General features: G+C 53.2%; 2 protein-coding genes across 2 annotated transcripts; one reads left to right on the top strand and one right to left on the bottom strand.

Annotated features, from left to right (window-relative positions):
• Positions 1-1,351: 1,351 nt before the first annotated feature.
• HOXD13 (homeobox D13) lies at positions 1,352-3,173 on the bottom strand. The gene is made up of 2 exons (XM_032856203.1): positions 2,399-3,173; positions 1,352-1,602 (listed from the first exon to the last, which is right to left on the bottom strand). The coding sequence occupies exons 1-2, from the start codon at positions 3,171-3,173 to the stop codon at positions 1,352-1,354; spliced, it is 1,026 nt and encodes a 341-aa protein (XP_032712094.1).
• An 8,928-nt stretch (positions 3,174-12,101) lies between these two features.
• On the top strand, positions 12,102-15,769 carry EVX2 (even-skipped homeobox 2). Its single transcript, XM_032856202.1, has 3 exons — positions 12,102-12,528; positions 13,449-13,723; positions 15,047-15,769. The coding sequence occupies exons 1-3, from the start codon at positions 12,102-12,104 to the stop codon at positions 15,767-15,769; spliced, it is 1,425 nt and encodes a 474-aa protein (XP_032712093.1).
• The last annotated feature ends 400 nt before the right edge of the window (positions 15,770-16,169 follow it).

Raw genomic sequence — 16,169 nt, 5'->3', positions numbered from 1 at the left:
GAGCAGAACTGGGGTTGAGTGTCCTTCATCTATAGAGAACATCGTAATGTTCAAGACAACTAGATTTTATAATAAATAAGAGCACAAGAGGTAACACAAGCTTGGAAAAAGAAAACAAATATATAAAGACACAGAAGAAACAAGAGAGTTCTGTTTATTTGCATCTCCCTAGGAATTAAAAAATGATTTTTAAATGCCTGCAGCACTGCACACATAGCTCACAGACATCACATCTACAAAAATAATCTCTCAGTTGTATAAATATGCAGCACTTTAAAAGTAGTTATTTATCATCACTTTCAGAAAGTTTTTTTTCCAAAAATATTGAACTATAGAGCTCCACATTTTTCGTATTTGTTAGATGTTTTAAAACTCCACGAGAGGCTCAATACATTTGTTCAGACAGTCGAGTTCTTCACTGGGTTCTGGGTAAAAGTTCCCACCCCTGGCCACACTGATTCAGTCTCTTTCAGGGGACTGAGGAGATCACCTCATTTCTAGTCCCACAGATCCAAGGTCAAGGAGGAAGTGTGCATTTATATCATCCACGGGTCACTGTCACACTTGCGGCCATTTAAATATCTGCATCTAGAGCTGGGGAAATGAAGGCATCCATGAGGACACATTATTTTCAAATTAAAGATTATAAGAGCACAAATCGACAGGGCATACTAAACACATAGAACTACAACAGCAAATGAAAGATCCGAAGTAGGAAAGATTGTCTTCATTCCAATATCGATACAAACTCTATTTAATAAGGTAGCTGCTTTTAAAGCTATCACAGTACCTCCAGCTGCCTGCTTTTAGACTTTTCCGGTGACCCAAGAGCACTGTCTGCCCAGAGCTGTTTCCACTTGCCTCAGGGTAACTGCTGAGAGCTAATGATTAAATTGCCCAATCACAGGATATAAATGACTGCAAATCGTTCTACCCTAATAGATTACGAAGATAATCAGTGCTGGAAACAGGCATATGAAGTGATTTAAGAAAATAAAACCCTAAAATCATAATGGCACTTCTGAAATTCTTGGGGGGGGGATTATTAAAAAATACTTCAAGTCCTTTATACTGGCCTGGAGGGAGAAACAGAACATTAAAAACATCATTAAAAAAAAAACCTAGACAAGAACAAAATCAATAATAAACAAGTAAGAAACAGAACTACAAAGTCAGGTTGGGCAGCAAAAGGTTTTAGAGCCAGCTAAGGGAAAGAGAGAAAAACAATTCACAAAATTTGCCATCATTGGCAGGGAGATGGGGGGAAATTAAATACATATTCAAGTCTTTCCGAAGGTCTTTTGGAGACAATTGAAAGCATTTAAACTCTCTTTGGCCAATCTGGTCCACATCAGGAGACAGTGTCTTTGAGCTTGGAGACGATTTTCTTGTCTTTCACTCTTCGGTTCTGAAACCAAATGGTCACTTGTCTCTCGGATAGGTTTGTGGCAGCCGAGATCCGCCGCCGCTTGTCCTTGTTAATGAACTTGTTAATGGCATACTCGTTCTCCAGTTCTTTGAGCTGCAGTTTGGTGTAGGGCACCCTCTTCTTCCTCCCCCGACGGTAGACACACATATCTGGCTGATTTAGAGCCACATCCCCTGGTGTAAAAAACAGCATGAAAAAATTAGACCAGGGATTCTGGAGCACCACTGGGGGCTGTGTGTGTATGTTTGGAAGGGGTATGGGAAATAAAGAAAACCAGGCTGTTTGCATTTTATTATTATTTACACAGACATGTTATTTACACATTATTAAAGAAAGATATTTACACTTCAAAGTGAAGGCCATTTGATGGACCATCATGGTTTCTCAAACCATCATCTTAACAAGCCTTCAATTTTATGGCATTGTTATTGGGGACAGTTATAAGGATAGTTTCTGCAAATGTCTGTTGCACACATACAAACATACACAGACCTAAAAAAAAAAAATCCAGGGTTTTTGTTCAAGCTTTGATTTCTTGTGTTCCTGTGTTTGGAGTTTGCGAGCTCTTAGAAGCTTTAGTGGTGACCCTGGGAGAGTCATATCCTTCAAAAGTGGGACCCAACTGTTTGACACTTCTTCGGGGAGGAGGAGCCAAGGCCTGAGCAAAGGGCACGCAAAGACCCTCAACTGTGGGAGAAAAACAGGCTTATGCCGGCACACGAGAAGAAAAGGGTTGTGAGGGGGACCGTTTAAATCAAAGGAGAAATTTACAAATTTCAGGCAAACCACAGGAACTGTTTCATCAGGTTAACCTTGGCTGGGCAAGGGGCACAAGCGCAGCTTCCAAGTAGGGACCTACACGCCTGGTGCTTTCTTTCCCTTCTCTCTCTCTCTTCCCTCCCCCCACTCCTTCCCTCATGGCTTCCCCGTCCACACCCCCCCCCCCCCCCCCCCTCCCAACGCTCCTACCTGGAAAGGATGATTTCCAAAAGTGGGAGCCCTGTGGCTGGTCCTTAGCGCAGTACACCTGGCTGTTCCACCCGTTGGCCAGCGTCCAGGACTGGTAGCCCTCCATGGAGATGTACGCCTCATGCCGAGGCTCCCCGGAACCGAAGGTAGACACCATGTCGATGTAGCCAGGCACATGCTGGTAGGGGCTCGTGTAGCCCTGGTAGAAGGACACCTCCTTGGCTCTGGCGGGCACCTCGTTGGCTGGTACGCTGCTGCTTGCCAGGCCCGACACGTCCATGTACTTCTCCACCGGGAAGCCTCCCAGCGAGGCGTGCGGCGACGACTTGAGAGCGTTTTGCTGCAAGCCCACGCCGTGTGACATGCGGCAGCTGTAGTAGCCGTTGCCGAAGTGGTAGCCGTAGCCCAGAGCTGGGGCGCCCGGCGGTGCTGCAGCGGCCGCGCCGGGCGCCGGACACTCTTTGGCCGAGGGAGCCTCCGGACGCGCTGCGACCACAGCCGAAGATGACGACGACGAGGCGGAGCCCGCGCGCTCAGAGGTCCCGGGGTATGCGAAGCCCGAGGCCGCCGCCGCCGCCGCCGCGGCCGCCGCCGCCGCCGCCGCTGCGCGTCCGGAGTGTGTCCCGGCGAATACTGGCGCCGAGAGGAAGCCGCGACACTGGCCCGGCGCCGCCGCCGCCGCCACAGACGAGGAGGAGGAGGAGGCTGGGGCCGCTCCGGCGGCCCCACCGTCCGCCCGCAGCCCGTCCATGTCCCAGCTCCCCGCGCGGCTCATGGCCCGGCCTGGCCCGGCCCCGGCCCCGGCCCGGGCCCCGCGCAGGACACCATGGCGCGGCGCGCTTCCTCCCTCCTCTCCTTTCTCTCTCGTTCTCTCGCTCCCGCCCTCTTCCTCTCGCCCTCTCTCCCTCTGCGAGGCTCCCGCCTCCCGCCCGCCCGCCCTCCAACAGGTTAGCTCATCGCGGGACGTTTATAAAAACGAAGTTCAGGTTGGGAGGGGGCCTGGGCCGGTCGGGGGGCCTCCTCCCTCCCCGAGGGCTCCCGCTCGGGGCCGCGCCATTGGCTGCGCGGGGCCACGTGGGGGTGGGGGCGCGGGAGAGCCTGGCTCCTGGCCGGGGCCCCGCTGGACCCACCCACCCGGGCCCCTACCTCTTCCCAGCCCCTAGTGCAGCCCACCGCCCCTTCCCGCCCTCCCCCGGACCCAGGCCTTTGCGCCGCAGCCAACCCCCACGAGTTGATTGCGCGACCGCCCATCCTAGGCCCTGTCTGCGACTGAGACGGGCGCCGAGGCCTGCGCCTTGTTTCGGCCAGGGCTGGTTTTGCCACCTCTCCTCGGGTCCCGGAGCTGCACAGCTCAACGAAGGCGAAGGACAAAGATGGCCAGAATGACGTGAAAACAGATTGCTTTTGGATCGCGTTGCTTAATCCCTTGGATTAGCTGACCTAGACCCCAAGCCCGAGGAAGTCTATTTTTCCTACCTCGAACAACCGCCACGGGCATTTCACGCAGGTTGTCATAAGGGATCCTCCGAATTAAGACTAATTGGAGCAGGTCCTCCCTAAACACACACATACAGTCCACCAGGAAAATGCCCACGAAGCGCCCTTAGGGACGGGACAAAGACTTACAAGTAAGTCAAGCAGCAGAAAAGACTCCGCCACGACACGGCGAACTTGACGATCTGCCCCAGCGAGAAAACTCCTGATGCCTGATCCTCAGCACTGTTCGCGTTTACACTCAGGCCAACCGGGAATCACTTCTCGATCTGGCCTCCGCAGCCTCGGCGCAGATTCCCCTGGTCAGCAGAAACACCCTGCAGAGGGCACCTGGAGAAAGCCACTCCGCTGCCCGCCCGGAAACTTCTGCGCCTCCCCTGCAGCCCGACTCCCTCCTGCATTTTGCAGCCACCACCCACCCCCGCCCATTACTCACACCAATTAATTGAAAACTTCACTTTCCCAGGGACCTTTGTTTCGCTTTCTTTTCCAAGCTGCCAACTGCGGAGAACTGAGAGGGGCAAATTAAGAGGGTGTTTTTTTTTCCAAGCCAAGTTGAGGCTCCAGATAGGAGCAGCCCTGAACAACTGGGTCTGGCCTTCAGGGGAGAGAGTGGGCTCCTGGTGTCAGCCCTCACAGCCCTGACCGACTCATCCCTTTGCACCATTTCTCTGCTAAGGAGCCCCTGCCCACCACCATCCATCTTAGTCGCTGGGGGGTGGGGTGGGGGTGGAGAGCTGGTGTGTCTCCTGGGGTAAATTTAAGGGTCCGGCTTAGGAGCAACATTCGATCTGAGCAGTTAAAGGTGCTGGGGTGGGTGCAGAAGCCCTCAGAGTGAGCCTGTTTGGTTCTGCAGCGTTAACTCCCCAGGCCAGCCCATCTTCAAGAAAATCGCACCCATGAGCCTGTGATTGATGAAGCCAGCTTGTCACCCAGCCCTGCCATTCCTGGACCCAAGACGCGACTGGATGGGGCGAGTAAAAAAAGCCAAAAAAAAGCAAAAAAAAAAAAAAAAGCCTCCTGGGCCTGGCCTGGCATTGCAGGGTGGGCTGCTGGTGTCGGGAGTGTTGACACGCAAAACCCAGTAACCATAAAAGGCTCAAATAAAGGGGAAAGTTATGAGAGGGGCGCTGGAAAGGAAAAGCAGGGGAATTTGACCTTTTTGAAGTCCTAGATGTGTTCATGATCAAATTTGAGTCAGAGAGGCTTGAGCCTTTGCAGAAAATCATAGGGAATAGAAGTTTTCTGGTGCGAACAATTTTGGTTACTTGAAAAATGGAGGCAAAAGTTAGTAACGGAAGCTGAATCGGCGTTTTAAAAACACCAGCCCGTGCTAGGTGACAGAGGTTGCTGATTTTTTAGAAGAGTGTCGTGGAACATCAACCTGAAACACTCTTATTTTTCCTTTGTCTCCCTTGCTTTTTCTCAGAGAGGGAGAACAGAGTTAAACATTTTCCCCCCATGATCTCAAAAAGCAAATTTGCTGAAATAATTTCTAAGGCATAACTGGAACCAATGAACTTTCAGTCTTTTAAAACTAAATATCCCTGTGATTCCTCCCCCCATACCAGAGACCTCTGTGCCACATTCTAATGGATAAATACATTTTAATAGTCAATTATACGTCAAAATATGAAGGAAATGAAATTCAGCTAGGAAGGAAGAATTTGTCAAGTTTTGCCGATTTGAGACAGCCCTTCAATTTTGACTGAATTTTCCATGCAGCAAATTAAGTTCTGCAGGGCTGGGAGGAAAGTCTGAATTAATGCCCTCGTTGAAAGACACTTCTCAATCATGGCCCTGCCTCCAGTTGCCCTGTGGGACCTTCACAGAACTCGGGGTTTCTCTGTCCATCCTAGTGGATATTGGGACGCGGGACGTTTTAAACAATAAGGAGTATTGCCTCTTGCTATTCTGCTGCTGAACCTGCTTCCAGTACAGCCTTCAAGGTCCTGGACCTGGGGGAGGGAATTCCTAAGGAGGCTTGGACTGGACCCTGTGAGAGCCCTTAAACCCAGCACCCCAGGGCAGCGGCTGCTATGGGATCATAGGGCTGCGGATGAGTACCAGGCAAAGTCAGGGTTGCTCTGTTTATGAACTAATAAGACACATAATTTACAAGCCAGGGTGGTAGGTAGTAGAGGAATTTTGAGGCCGAATTTGCGGAAACATTTCATTTAGTTTGTGTACCCTGTGTCCGAGTTGATTTTAGGTTTAAGCTCAATGGAAATACTTTCCTTTAATTGGTCAGGAGCACAGACTGAACCCTGTGTATGTGTGTGGGTATATTATGCTGGGACTTTAACAACAGACATAACATTTGTTAAATGAAAATCTTTTGCAGCCAGACAGAAATGTCTCCAAACACTGACGTCTTATTCAGTGAAACCAGTTTTGTCACATTTCCAGATTTGGGAGAGAACCCCTCATTGTCCAAAGTCTTATTGAGAAGGGAGGGCAGGGAGAGGGAGAGGGGGAGGGAGAGATCATCTCTGTTCTCCTTTCCCACCACTCACTCGTTCTCCTTTCTCCTCTCTCTCCATAGGCACCCTTTCTGGGAATCAATAATGTTCTGAAAATCACACCCTCTCTTGTCCTCCTTGTAGATGATCTTTCAAATCATGCCCTTGTCCTGGGTTGGGGAATGGGTGGATGAAGTCTGAGATTTAGACTCACTGAAGAACAGAAGTTCCTCTGCTTGCCAAAACAGTGAGCTCAATTAACCCCCTAATCAATGGCCATTAGCACCAGACAACAATTACCAGCTCCTATCAGAGTGGGGTGCTTGGAATTCCTTTGAAAGTCTTTTCCTTGATGGCCACACCACGAAGTGCTGGACACCCCCCTAATTAACTTGTAAGAAGCCAAAAATTAAGTGTAGAAATAAAGTCTTCATTCCAGAATAAAGCCTTAAATCCAGCGGGACTGGCTGGACCGTGTTCTTAACCAAATCTGTGTCCTGCCAACTTTGAATCTAATTTCTCTCTGTAGGCAATATCCAGTTTCATTCAGGTTGGAAATATATATTAAGAAAAATAAAAATAACATCCTAGGGTAAAGAAAGGGGTCTCTATCAAAAGCCAGACAGTGGAATCCTCAGTTTGGTCACTTTCTATATCTGAGATGTATTCCATTTGGATTTTAGAACACAGTTAGGCTTTATCAAATGTAAATTGTTTGCAGCAACAACAAAACACTCTCTAAACCCAAAGTGCTATTTGGTGAATCTAGGTTGGCCTCCCACAGAGCAGAGGGCTCTTGTTGGGAAGGAGAAAACTCCAGTCCTGGCAGGAATGAAACACAGCAAGAGTCTTCCCTCTTAGAGAAGCACTAACCTCTCTGAGAAGGGGGTGCTGGAGGGTGGGCCCAGAGCTGGAGGATATCAGTAACTTGTTGCCCCCCCACCTGCCCTCCACGAAACAAAAGCTGGGACTGCAAACAGTTTTCTGCTATTTTGCCTGGTGTCTCAAGGCGTGGGGTTTTCCTCGTATGCACTTCTCTAGCAAGGTCATTGTTAACTGGAGTCCAGCAAGTGCTCACTCTTTTGGCCTTTGGAAATGAAAGAAAGTTAATGTTCCTCTTCTCCCCACCTTCTCTCTCTCCCTCTTCCTCTCTCCCTCTTTCTGTCTCTCTCCATTGCCCAGAGCCCTTGGTCTCTATGAGGAATCCCCGTGTGGCCACCAGCAGGGAGAAAGGATGAAGATTAGGGAAATGCCTAACCAAGAAGGTGGGCCGTGGGGGGGATGGGACGTGGGGTGGGTGGGAGGCGGCGCGAAGGGAGTGAGGTGGAGGCAAGTGGTCAGGCTTGCTTTCCCGCCGGGGCAGCGCGCAGTTCCTCAGGCCTGGCGCTAGATGTCCCTGCAAGTTTTCCCGTGGCGTCTGAGGGCGCACAAGCTTCAGGCAGACAGCGGGTCTGGGTAGCCCCAGAGCCCGGGAGAAAGTACCTCCCCTCCTCACCCAGGGCCGTCCCTCGTCGGGTGAGCAACTGTAGCGGGAAGGAGGAGAACCAGAAGCAGCCAGAGGGACTAAGAGCGCAAGGACTGCCAGCCTAGGGATGGCCCCAAAAAGATGCCAGGAGGGAGTCAGGCCTGAGTCGCCAAAGCGGCGACTCCTTCCCTTATAAACCGAAACCTCCAAGCCATAAGCCCTGGGGACTGTATTTAACTTAAAGAAAATGCACCAGGGGTTCGAAGCCTAGGTTTTAGCGGTTCTGCTGTCCCTCTAAACCCAGGCGGCCCCAGTCCTCGAGCGAGCTTGCTTCCGGATGCGGGCCCGCGCCGGTTTGGGGCCCTCTTCGCCCAGAGCCTACCGCGCGGAAGACCGCAGCCAGGCCCCGGGCGCACGCGGGGGCTCCGTTGCAACTCCGGCTTTACCTGCGCCCCTCACCTCGGGCAGCCCCGACACATTTATATTACCTTCAGTCCAAGGCCAAAAGTGTTTACCGCTTCACCTCGAAGGACCTGCTGCTGCTCAAGAAACAAGGATTTAGTCTGGAGGCCCAAACTGCACCTCCAAATAAAATAAATAAATAAATAAATAAATAAATAAGACCTCCTTCACGTAATTCCTCCTTTGGAACAAAACCTGTTTTTCAGTCCATTTGGAGAAAGGCCCTCCCACACCCTCACCCCCAATGCACCTTAAAATTTCTTGACAAACCACGGGGGCATGGGCTGAACTCTTGTCTTGTTTTATTGAGTGAGTCCTGTATTTTGGTGGTGAGTAGAAGGTCTCAAATATGGCCCAGAGGTTATGATAAAAACTGGGAGCATCTGACGGGTCGTTCTCAGTTTCAGCCTCCACAGTCTGGGAGAGGTGCAAGGTTTGGGTATTTCATTAAAAAACATTAACAGAACAGTTTGTTAATCTTTTTCACTATCTGCTATACAGGCTCGGTGTTTTGGAGGTAGGCCTGTATTTCAAGAAGATGTATGCAAAAATGAAAAAAAAATCAACCAAAAATGCTGCCCCAAAGCTTTTAAGAACCTTATAACTTGGATATTTTCAGAGATAAGTTTAAATCAGCAAGTTCTTCAACCTCTCTGTGTGGAAGGAGTCCATCTCCGTAAAAGGTATAATAGAATCCATCTCTAGAGTGCTTCTAGCTTTAGAGGAGATAATATATGTAAAAAACACTTGTAATTTTAGAGTAAAAGCTACATAAAAGTTCGCCAACATTACTAGATTAGTAGATGTGGAATCTAAAATTAAGTAAGGGACATTAAATATTGTTATGGGATGTTCACCGTCTCTGGTGAAATATTGTCCGCTAAACGCAGTGTAATGAAAAATTATAGGTGTCTTTTACTGTGAGTAATTTCCCTGACGTGTTTTCCAATGTACCTTTTATAATTAACGTGCTAGAATACGAAATATTAGTGTTATTTAAAAGGTGCAAAATAGTTTTCAAAACCACTAATGAATGAAGGTGTCGCCTAGAAACGGTGTTTTACCTTTTCAACAGACTGAGGTCCGGTTTGGCGCAGGCTTTGGGACCAGAGGCGTCAGGTCCCAGAGGAAGGGAAGAAAGGAAGAAGCGTGGAGTGAAGGAGGAAGGGGTTGCCGTCGGCACCTCAGCCCCCAGCTGCGGCTTCTGCGATTCAAAGTAGCTCACAGCTGCCGAAACCGCGAATAAAACAGACGGGGGCGCCAAACGACAGCAATAAAGGCATCTGTGACTTCCGCCTGGGTCGCGCCTGGGCCGATCCCAACCCCCGCCAGGGCCTCGGCCACCCACGAACCCGAGCCTGGACCGAAGTGTCCCATTCAGTTCCCTAAGCAAGTGGGACTGGGCTGGGGGAGTACCCTTCCCAGGTTCCTGGGGCAGCGACTTCTCTTTGTCCGGGGACCCTACCGGGGGTGGTAGAGCTGGGGGCATAGACTGTGGAGCTAGGAGGGAGAGGTGGGGGCACTCGCAAGGCTAATCTTTGAACGCCTTAAGGGCCAGAAAGCCGCCTCAGGGAGGACTCGTACTGCTCAGAGTTGAGTGGCCTCTGGGACAGGGTGGGAGGTGGACGCCGAGGCCGGTGCTCTTCCGGGTTCCCGACACCCACTCCACGTCCCTCCCCCCCCCCCACCTCTCCAGCCACTGCGTGTCTATCCAGCTTTGCATTTCTCACCTTGGGGGAGAATTCCGTTTATTACCTAAAGAGGTGGATTTGATTTTCTAAGCAAAGCTCACGTTGTTCAAATAAGTTGGCGCCGAGGGGAACCGGAGAGAAACTTTTGGCATTGACTATGTGTATAAATGTATATAAATATACTTAACACCTCGTCTCTCCTTACATTCCTGACGCGCCCCCAACGGGTTCAAGGTTAAAAGGAAAGCGCCAACGGAGAGATGGGCAAATAGATTCTGGGTTTGCCCCTAACACATCCCAACGTGCTGGGTGTGGCGGCAGGGAGGAAGGGGGGCTGGGTTGGGGTCTGAGTTGGCGCTGAGGGGAGGATGCAGGACCCGCGCCCAGAGCCCAGATTGCCAGGGTCTCTCGGCCTCTTCGGAAGCTCGAAGGCCGACCTCCGTGTCCCGTCCCTATCTTATCGTGTCCCTGCCTGTGACCGCGAATCTCTCCTATTTTGCTGCTGGCTGGCGGACCCGCACAGTGCTTCGGAGGCCGGGACAGGGTGGGGCGCAAGCGCGGGAGGAGATGTGCAACGGCCTTGAGTGAAGATTGATCTTCGTTAAAATGGTTGCCACCGGCGTCATTATGACCATCAAAGTTATCGCCAAGAGGCTCAGCCTCCAAACTCAGGCCGCAGGAAGCAGCAGCAAGGCTGGTACGCGACTCTCCGCGCCCAGACTCAGCACCCGGCATACTCAGGGCCACAGGTAAGAGGTTGGGTTGGGGTAGGAGAAGAAGGAGAGAAGAAAGAAGAGCAGAGTGGAAAAGGGAGGGCAGCGGATGGAAAGGGAAGGAGGCTAAATCCCTTCTTTCCTCCTTTGACCTAGAAATTCGGCAACTTTGCCACAAATAATTCAATTTGAGGATGGGGGGGAAAGCTGGCAACGTAGAAAGTGGATCTGGGGCAGCCCATATGGCGTTGTAAATCGCGACTGTGTTTAAAGTTAGCTGTCGAATTCTACTATGAAATCGTCCAGCCGAGTTCATTTCCCCCAGGGAAAATGCGTAGGCGAGAAGCCTATCCATCAGCAGGGTTATAAAAGTAAAAAACCCAGGACTTCAAGTTCAGAACTCACTCTGCAAACGGTGTTAAAAAATCAGAGAGGACCTAATGATTTCCGTTTGGAGGCGCGGGCCCAACGCACCTCCCCAGCCACGTAGCACTAAAATGCTTTCAAAACTCTACGATATTTCCTTTCCCTTTCTCTCTCTCTCTGTCTCTCAGCTGGGGTGGGAGGAGAGCAGCCAGGCTGAGGCGAAGAAGTGGGGAGAGAGAAAACTCGGCGCCTTATTTGTTAAATAAAATACATATTTGGTTCTGAAATTCAAAAGATAAGTAATCCAGACAGGAGCGCAAGGTCTCCTTACGCAACTCTTCCTACATCCTCCCTCTGGTCTCCTCCCTTACCCCTCCCGCTTGTAAATGTTTAAAAAAAAGGGGGGGGGCTTCCCGACGATCTACTCTGGAAAATCAAAGCATTATCTATTATTTAACACGTATCTATGTCCGAGGAAAAATGAGGAAGGCGCTGCATGATTAGGACCTAAGGGGCAACCCAGCAAACTGAGAGCGTAATGATGCCCCTAAATGAAGGGGGAAATGTGCCGCGGCGCGCTCTATTAATCAGACTGTCAATTTCACCCCCGAGGCCAAACCCCCGGGCGAACAGAACCGGCTCTGAGCGGGCAAAGGACCGGAGCCTTCCTCCTCACTTCTTGTCTCTTCTCGCCTCCTACCTGGATCTATTTGTCTGCTCCGAAGCCGCCTTCATTACCCACTGACAGGAGCGTGTATTTATTTGCTTATAAACCTGTTACAATAAATGATTATTCGAACGGCGTCATTCGTACCTTAATGACGAGCGAGCGCTACTTTTTGATGAATGACATCTCGGGCTCGGAAGGATGTATGGGTCATTTTGACCAGTCATTCCCTCGCTCTGGCATCCCACAATTTTTCCGCCTCCCTCCAAAAGAGATAATAATATTTAGAGGCGCTCGCTGGGGCTGAATGAGAATTAGCCCTAGGCGCAGCCCATCATTAGGACGGGACAGCGGGCCACTGTGACATTTTTTAGAAAGCTGAGATGATGGAAAGAATAAGAAAAGAGATGATTCTGATGGAGAGAGGGCTGCACAGCCCCACGGCCGGCAAGCGGTTCTCCAATTTGTCCGATTCGGCTGGCAGTGCTGTGCTCGAGGCCCTGGAAAATTCGCAGCACCCGGCTCGCCTCAGCCCGCGCCTGCCGTCCGCCCCCCTGCACAGCGCTCTGGGAGACCTCCCTGCCAAGGGCAAATTCGAAATAGACACTTTGTTCAACCTGCAGCACCCGGGCAGCGAAAGCACCGTCTCCTCCGAAATCGCCTCCGCAGCCGAAGGCCGTAAAAAGCCGGGTCATTATTCAGAGGCGGCCGCCGAGGCGGACATGAGCAGCGACGTGGAGGTGGGCTGCTCCGCGCTGCGCTCCCCTGGCGGCCTTGCCGCCGCGCCGCTCAAGGAAAACAATGGCAAAGGTAACCTCGCCGCCCTTGCCGCGCTCTCTGGTCGCATCCTCCCCGTTCCGCCGCGGCTCCTGCTGGCCCTTCCTACTGCCTTTGCCCCTAACCGACTTTCTTCCGCAAGCAAGCTGCACCCAGCGGGCTCGGGAGGGGGCGGGACGCATGCTGGGGACCCTGCACTCCCGCTTTGCTCCTTGAGTCCCCCAGCGAGGCATAGGCCTGGGGGGTTCCAGGCCCGCCAGCCCGCTGTCGCCCGAGTCCTAGAAAATGTTTCTGCGGGCTGGTCTAAAAGCCTGTGCGAGCTGACCGACCCCTAGCCAGCCGCTGAGTCGCGCTACGGGAAGGGTGCCCTGGTAGCTGCTCTGAACTCCGTTACCCCTGATTCCCCAAGGCCGAGTGGAGGGGGCATCCTGAGTAAGTCGGAGGGAGAGTCACCGGGTGCCTCTGGGAGACTCGCTTGGGTCAGCGGAAGAAAAGAGTTGAAAAGTAGAGTCCACTCCCCAATGGTTCCGGTTTGAGCTGCTGCTCTTTCTCATCTTAAAAAATATTTTTTAGCCAAACCCAAAGACTATCAAAGAAAGGTTGGGAGCCCTACAAAAGCTGCCCTGCCGTCTCCAGACCAGGGGAAACTCAGAGCTTACCAAACTACGCCTAGATGTAGGCATTTTCCCTTGACCAATTTTCCTCCTGACTTGAAAATTTTCAATTACTTAAGGAAAAAAAACCTTCCTAATTGAGTTCTTATTATTTGGTTATGAAGGGGTCCCCAAACTTTATTGATTCCATTAAAGGCGGCAATTTATAAGTACGACAGACCCTATCAATTCAGGCAGCATCTCGCCTTCCTCTCCCGGCTTCCCCCATCCGCGCTCAGCCCCAGCGCGGAGATCGCGGCCCTACAGTGACTCTCTCACTGTCGGCCGTTTGTTTGCCAGGGTACACGGAGAGCGGCTCTGCCGCCGGCACCACGACGTCTGCGTCGGGCTCTGGCCTTGGCAGCCTGCATGGAGGTGGCGGCAGCGGCGGTGGCGGGGGCGCGGCGCTGGGCGGCTCCGGCTCCGGCGCGGATCAGGTGCGGCGCTACCGCACGGCGTTCACCCGCGAACAGATCGCGCGCTTGGAGAAGGAGTTCTACAGGGAGAACTATGTGTCTCGGCCCCGCCGGTGTGAGCTAGCGGCGGCGCTCAACCTGCCGGAAACCACCATCAAGGTATTGATTCCAGCACGCGCCTTTTCTAGCCTCCTCGGGGTGTCTGGGTTGATTTTTGTTTCTCCTCTCTTCTTCCTGGGTGGCCACATTTAGCTGAGGGCCTGAAAATCCGCAGGGTACAGTCACCAAAGGAACTGGCATATTTATTTCTCAGCTGCTGAATCCGAAGGGTTGCCCGGCCTTGCTGACCTGGGAAGGCCCGGGAATGGCGGAGCCGATGCCAGAAACGCTGGCCTCTGTTCGATTCTGCCCAGCGCCTGCCCAGGTGTCCTTAGCTTATGTCCATGGCCCCACTTTCCCCTCGGCGGCAAAGCCGGCTGGTCTTTGTTCCTCTGGCACGAACCCTAGGTGAAACTTTTCATCTGCTCTTGATCTTGGAGATTTATTTTCCACATAAATCGTTACAACAAGGAGAAAGGAATACTGTATTTTGAAGATCGATTGTGTTGAGAAAGTAGTTTCCTAAACATTTTTCTCTTGGGCAGCAGTGGGGTGGGGAGAGAAAGAATGCAACCTTGGGGGTGGGAGGGAGGATACAACGAAATTGTTCTTCTATATCTCTAGGTGATTAATTTTATTAATCTGGGAGAGACAGCTGGGAGGTTGGGCGACTTGGCGAACACTTCACGGAGGATCCCACACTAGAAAAAGAAAAGAGTAAATTGCAAGGGATAAGGGAGGTTGTAGAAGTCTCCCTTTGGTTTGATTAGGCTTTCTTTAATTTAGAGTTGTGACGAATGATGTCTTCATTAGACTGAGTTGGGAGGGGTAGAAAAGTCCCCTTCCCAGTTTAAGAGGGTGTTGCTCCCGCCACTCATTTGAGGCAAACGATTCCAACAAAATCATCCCTTCGATATCAAAACCGAACGTGTGCCCTTGGGGCAGGTTGTTGCCGCTCAGAGGACGCAAGACCTCGAGCGGCGACCTTTTAGAAAAGCTGCCGAGATAGCCCCTCTTCAAAGGTGGCCTAGAATCCCGTGCAAATCCTGGGATTGAGAGAGGGGTGCTCAGCAAGCCTGGGCACCAGTGGGTGGCGGGGAAGGAAAGGAAAGGTTGCGTTGGGATCTAAAACGCAGCAAAAAGCAAGGGAGCAGGAGCCGAGGGCAGAAGACTATTTTCGCGCAGGAAGGTGTGCCCATGGCTGTTCCCACTGTCGCCCTCACTACCAGCTGGGAGAGCAGAGGGGCCTCCAAGGGGCGCCCAGTCGGAGGGGAGTAGTAGGTCAGGCCATGCGGAGGTCCTGGAAGGGTGGAGAGGTCCAGGGCGGGGGCTGAGGCCTCCAGGCACTCCTTAACTCGGGCCGCGGCGCGGCTCTCCCCTCAGGTATGGTTCCAGAACCGGCGCATGAAGGACAAGCGGCAGCGCCTGGCTATGTCGTGGCCGCACCCGGCCGACCCCAGCTTCTACACCTACATGATGACGCACGCGGCCGCCACCGGAAGCCTGCCCTACCCCTTCCACTCGCACGTGCCGCTGCACTACTACCCGCACGTGGGTGTCACGGCTGCGGCCGCGGCGGCCGCGGCCTCCGGCGCAGCGGCCGCGGCCTCGTCGCCCTTTGCCACGTCCATCCGTCCGCTGGACACCTTCCGTGCCCTGTCGCACCCTTACTCGAGGCCGGAGCTGTTGTGCAGCTTCCGCCACCCGGGCCTCTACCAGACGCCAGCGGCCGCCGCGGGGCTCAACAGTGCGGCCTCCGCAGCTGCGGCTGCTGCGGCTGCAGCGGCTGCGGCCTCGTCGGCCGCGGCGGCCGGGGCGCCCCCCAGCGGCGGCTCCGCGCCCTGCTCGTGCCTCAGTTGCCACAGCAGTCAATCCGCCGCGGCGGCCGCGGCAGCCGCCGCCGCGGCCCTGGGCTCCCGGGGCGGTGGCGGCGGCGGCGGGGGTGCAGGCGGAGGCGGCGCAGGGGCCGCCGGGGGCTCGGACTTCGGCTGCAGCGCCGCGGCGCCTCGCTCCGAGAGCGGCTTCCTGCCCTACTCAGCGGCTGTGCTTAGCAAGACCGCCGTGAGCCCACCGGACCAGAGGGACGAGGCGCCGCTCACCAGATAACTACGTCGCCGCCGCCAGGGGGCTGTGCCCGCCACTCTGAGCGTGCCCGGGAGTCCCCTGAGCGCCCCCCGCGCCCTCTGTGCGCCCATGTGCCCTCTGCGCTCTGCCCGCTGCTAATGCTGCCGCCAGGGGGCGCCCTGGCGCGGGAGGCCGAAGGGAAGCTGCCCCGACCGAATTGGGGGCAAAGAGCCGCGCGAAAACCCGGCGGGTGTATCCCTAAATTTCTATTTTTGTATTTGCTACCCAGCAGCTTCCTCGTGTTTCCCACGGCCCGTGCCCCGTTTCCCGCCTCTGTCCGGAGCTCTTGGGTCTTCCCGAAGACAATCCCCTTGCCCTCAAGCTAGTCCTCTCGGGTACGGGGTCCTGACCGTAAGCCCTCAGGCCCAGGTTACTCTCCTGA

Source organism: Lontra canadensis, unplaced genomic scaffold, assembly GCF_010015895.1.
Source record: "Lontra canadensis isolate GAN:19392208 unplaced genomic scaffold, GSC_riverotter_1.0 scaffold11, whole genome shotgun sequence".
NCBI classification, from domain to species: Eukaryota; Metazoa; Chordata; class Mammalia; order Carnivora; family Mustelidae; genus Lontra; species Lontra canadensis.
This window is presented reverse-complemented; position numbering and strand designations above follow the sequence as displayed.

Coding starts and splice junctions, on each gene's coding strand:
- EVX2 (XM_032856202.1), top strand. CDS start 12,102: ATGATGGAAAGAATAAGAAAAGAGATGATTCTGATGGAGAGAGGGCTG. Junction 12,529..13,448: donor CAAGGAAAACAATGGCAAAG/GTAACCTCGCCG, acceptor TTTGTTTGCCAG/GGTACACGGAGAGCGGCTCT. Junction 13,724..15,046: donor TGCCGGAAACCACCATCAAG/GTATTGATTCCA, acceptor CTCTCCCCTCAG/GTATGGTTCCAGAACCGGCG.
- HOXD13 (XM_032856203.1), bottom strand. CDS start 3,173: ATGAGCCGCGCGGGGAGCTGGGACATGGACGGGCTGCGGGCGGACGGT. Junction 1,603..2,398: donor TTGGAAATCATCCTTTCCAG/GTAGGAGCGTTG, acceptor TTTTTACACCAG/GGGATGTGGCTCTAAATCAG.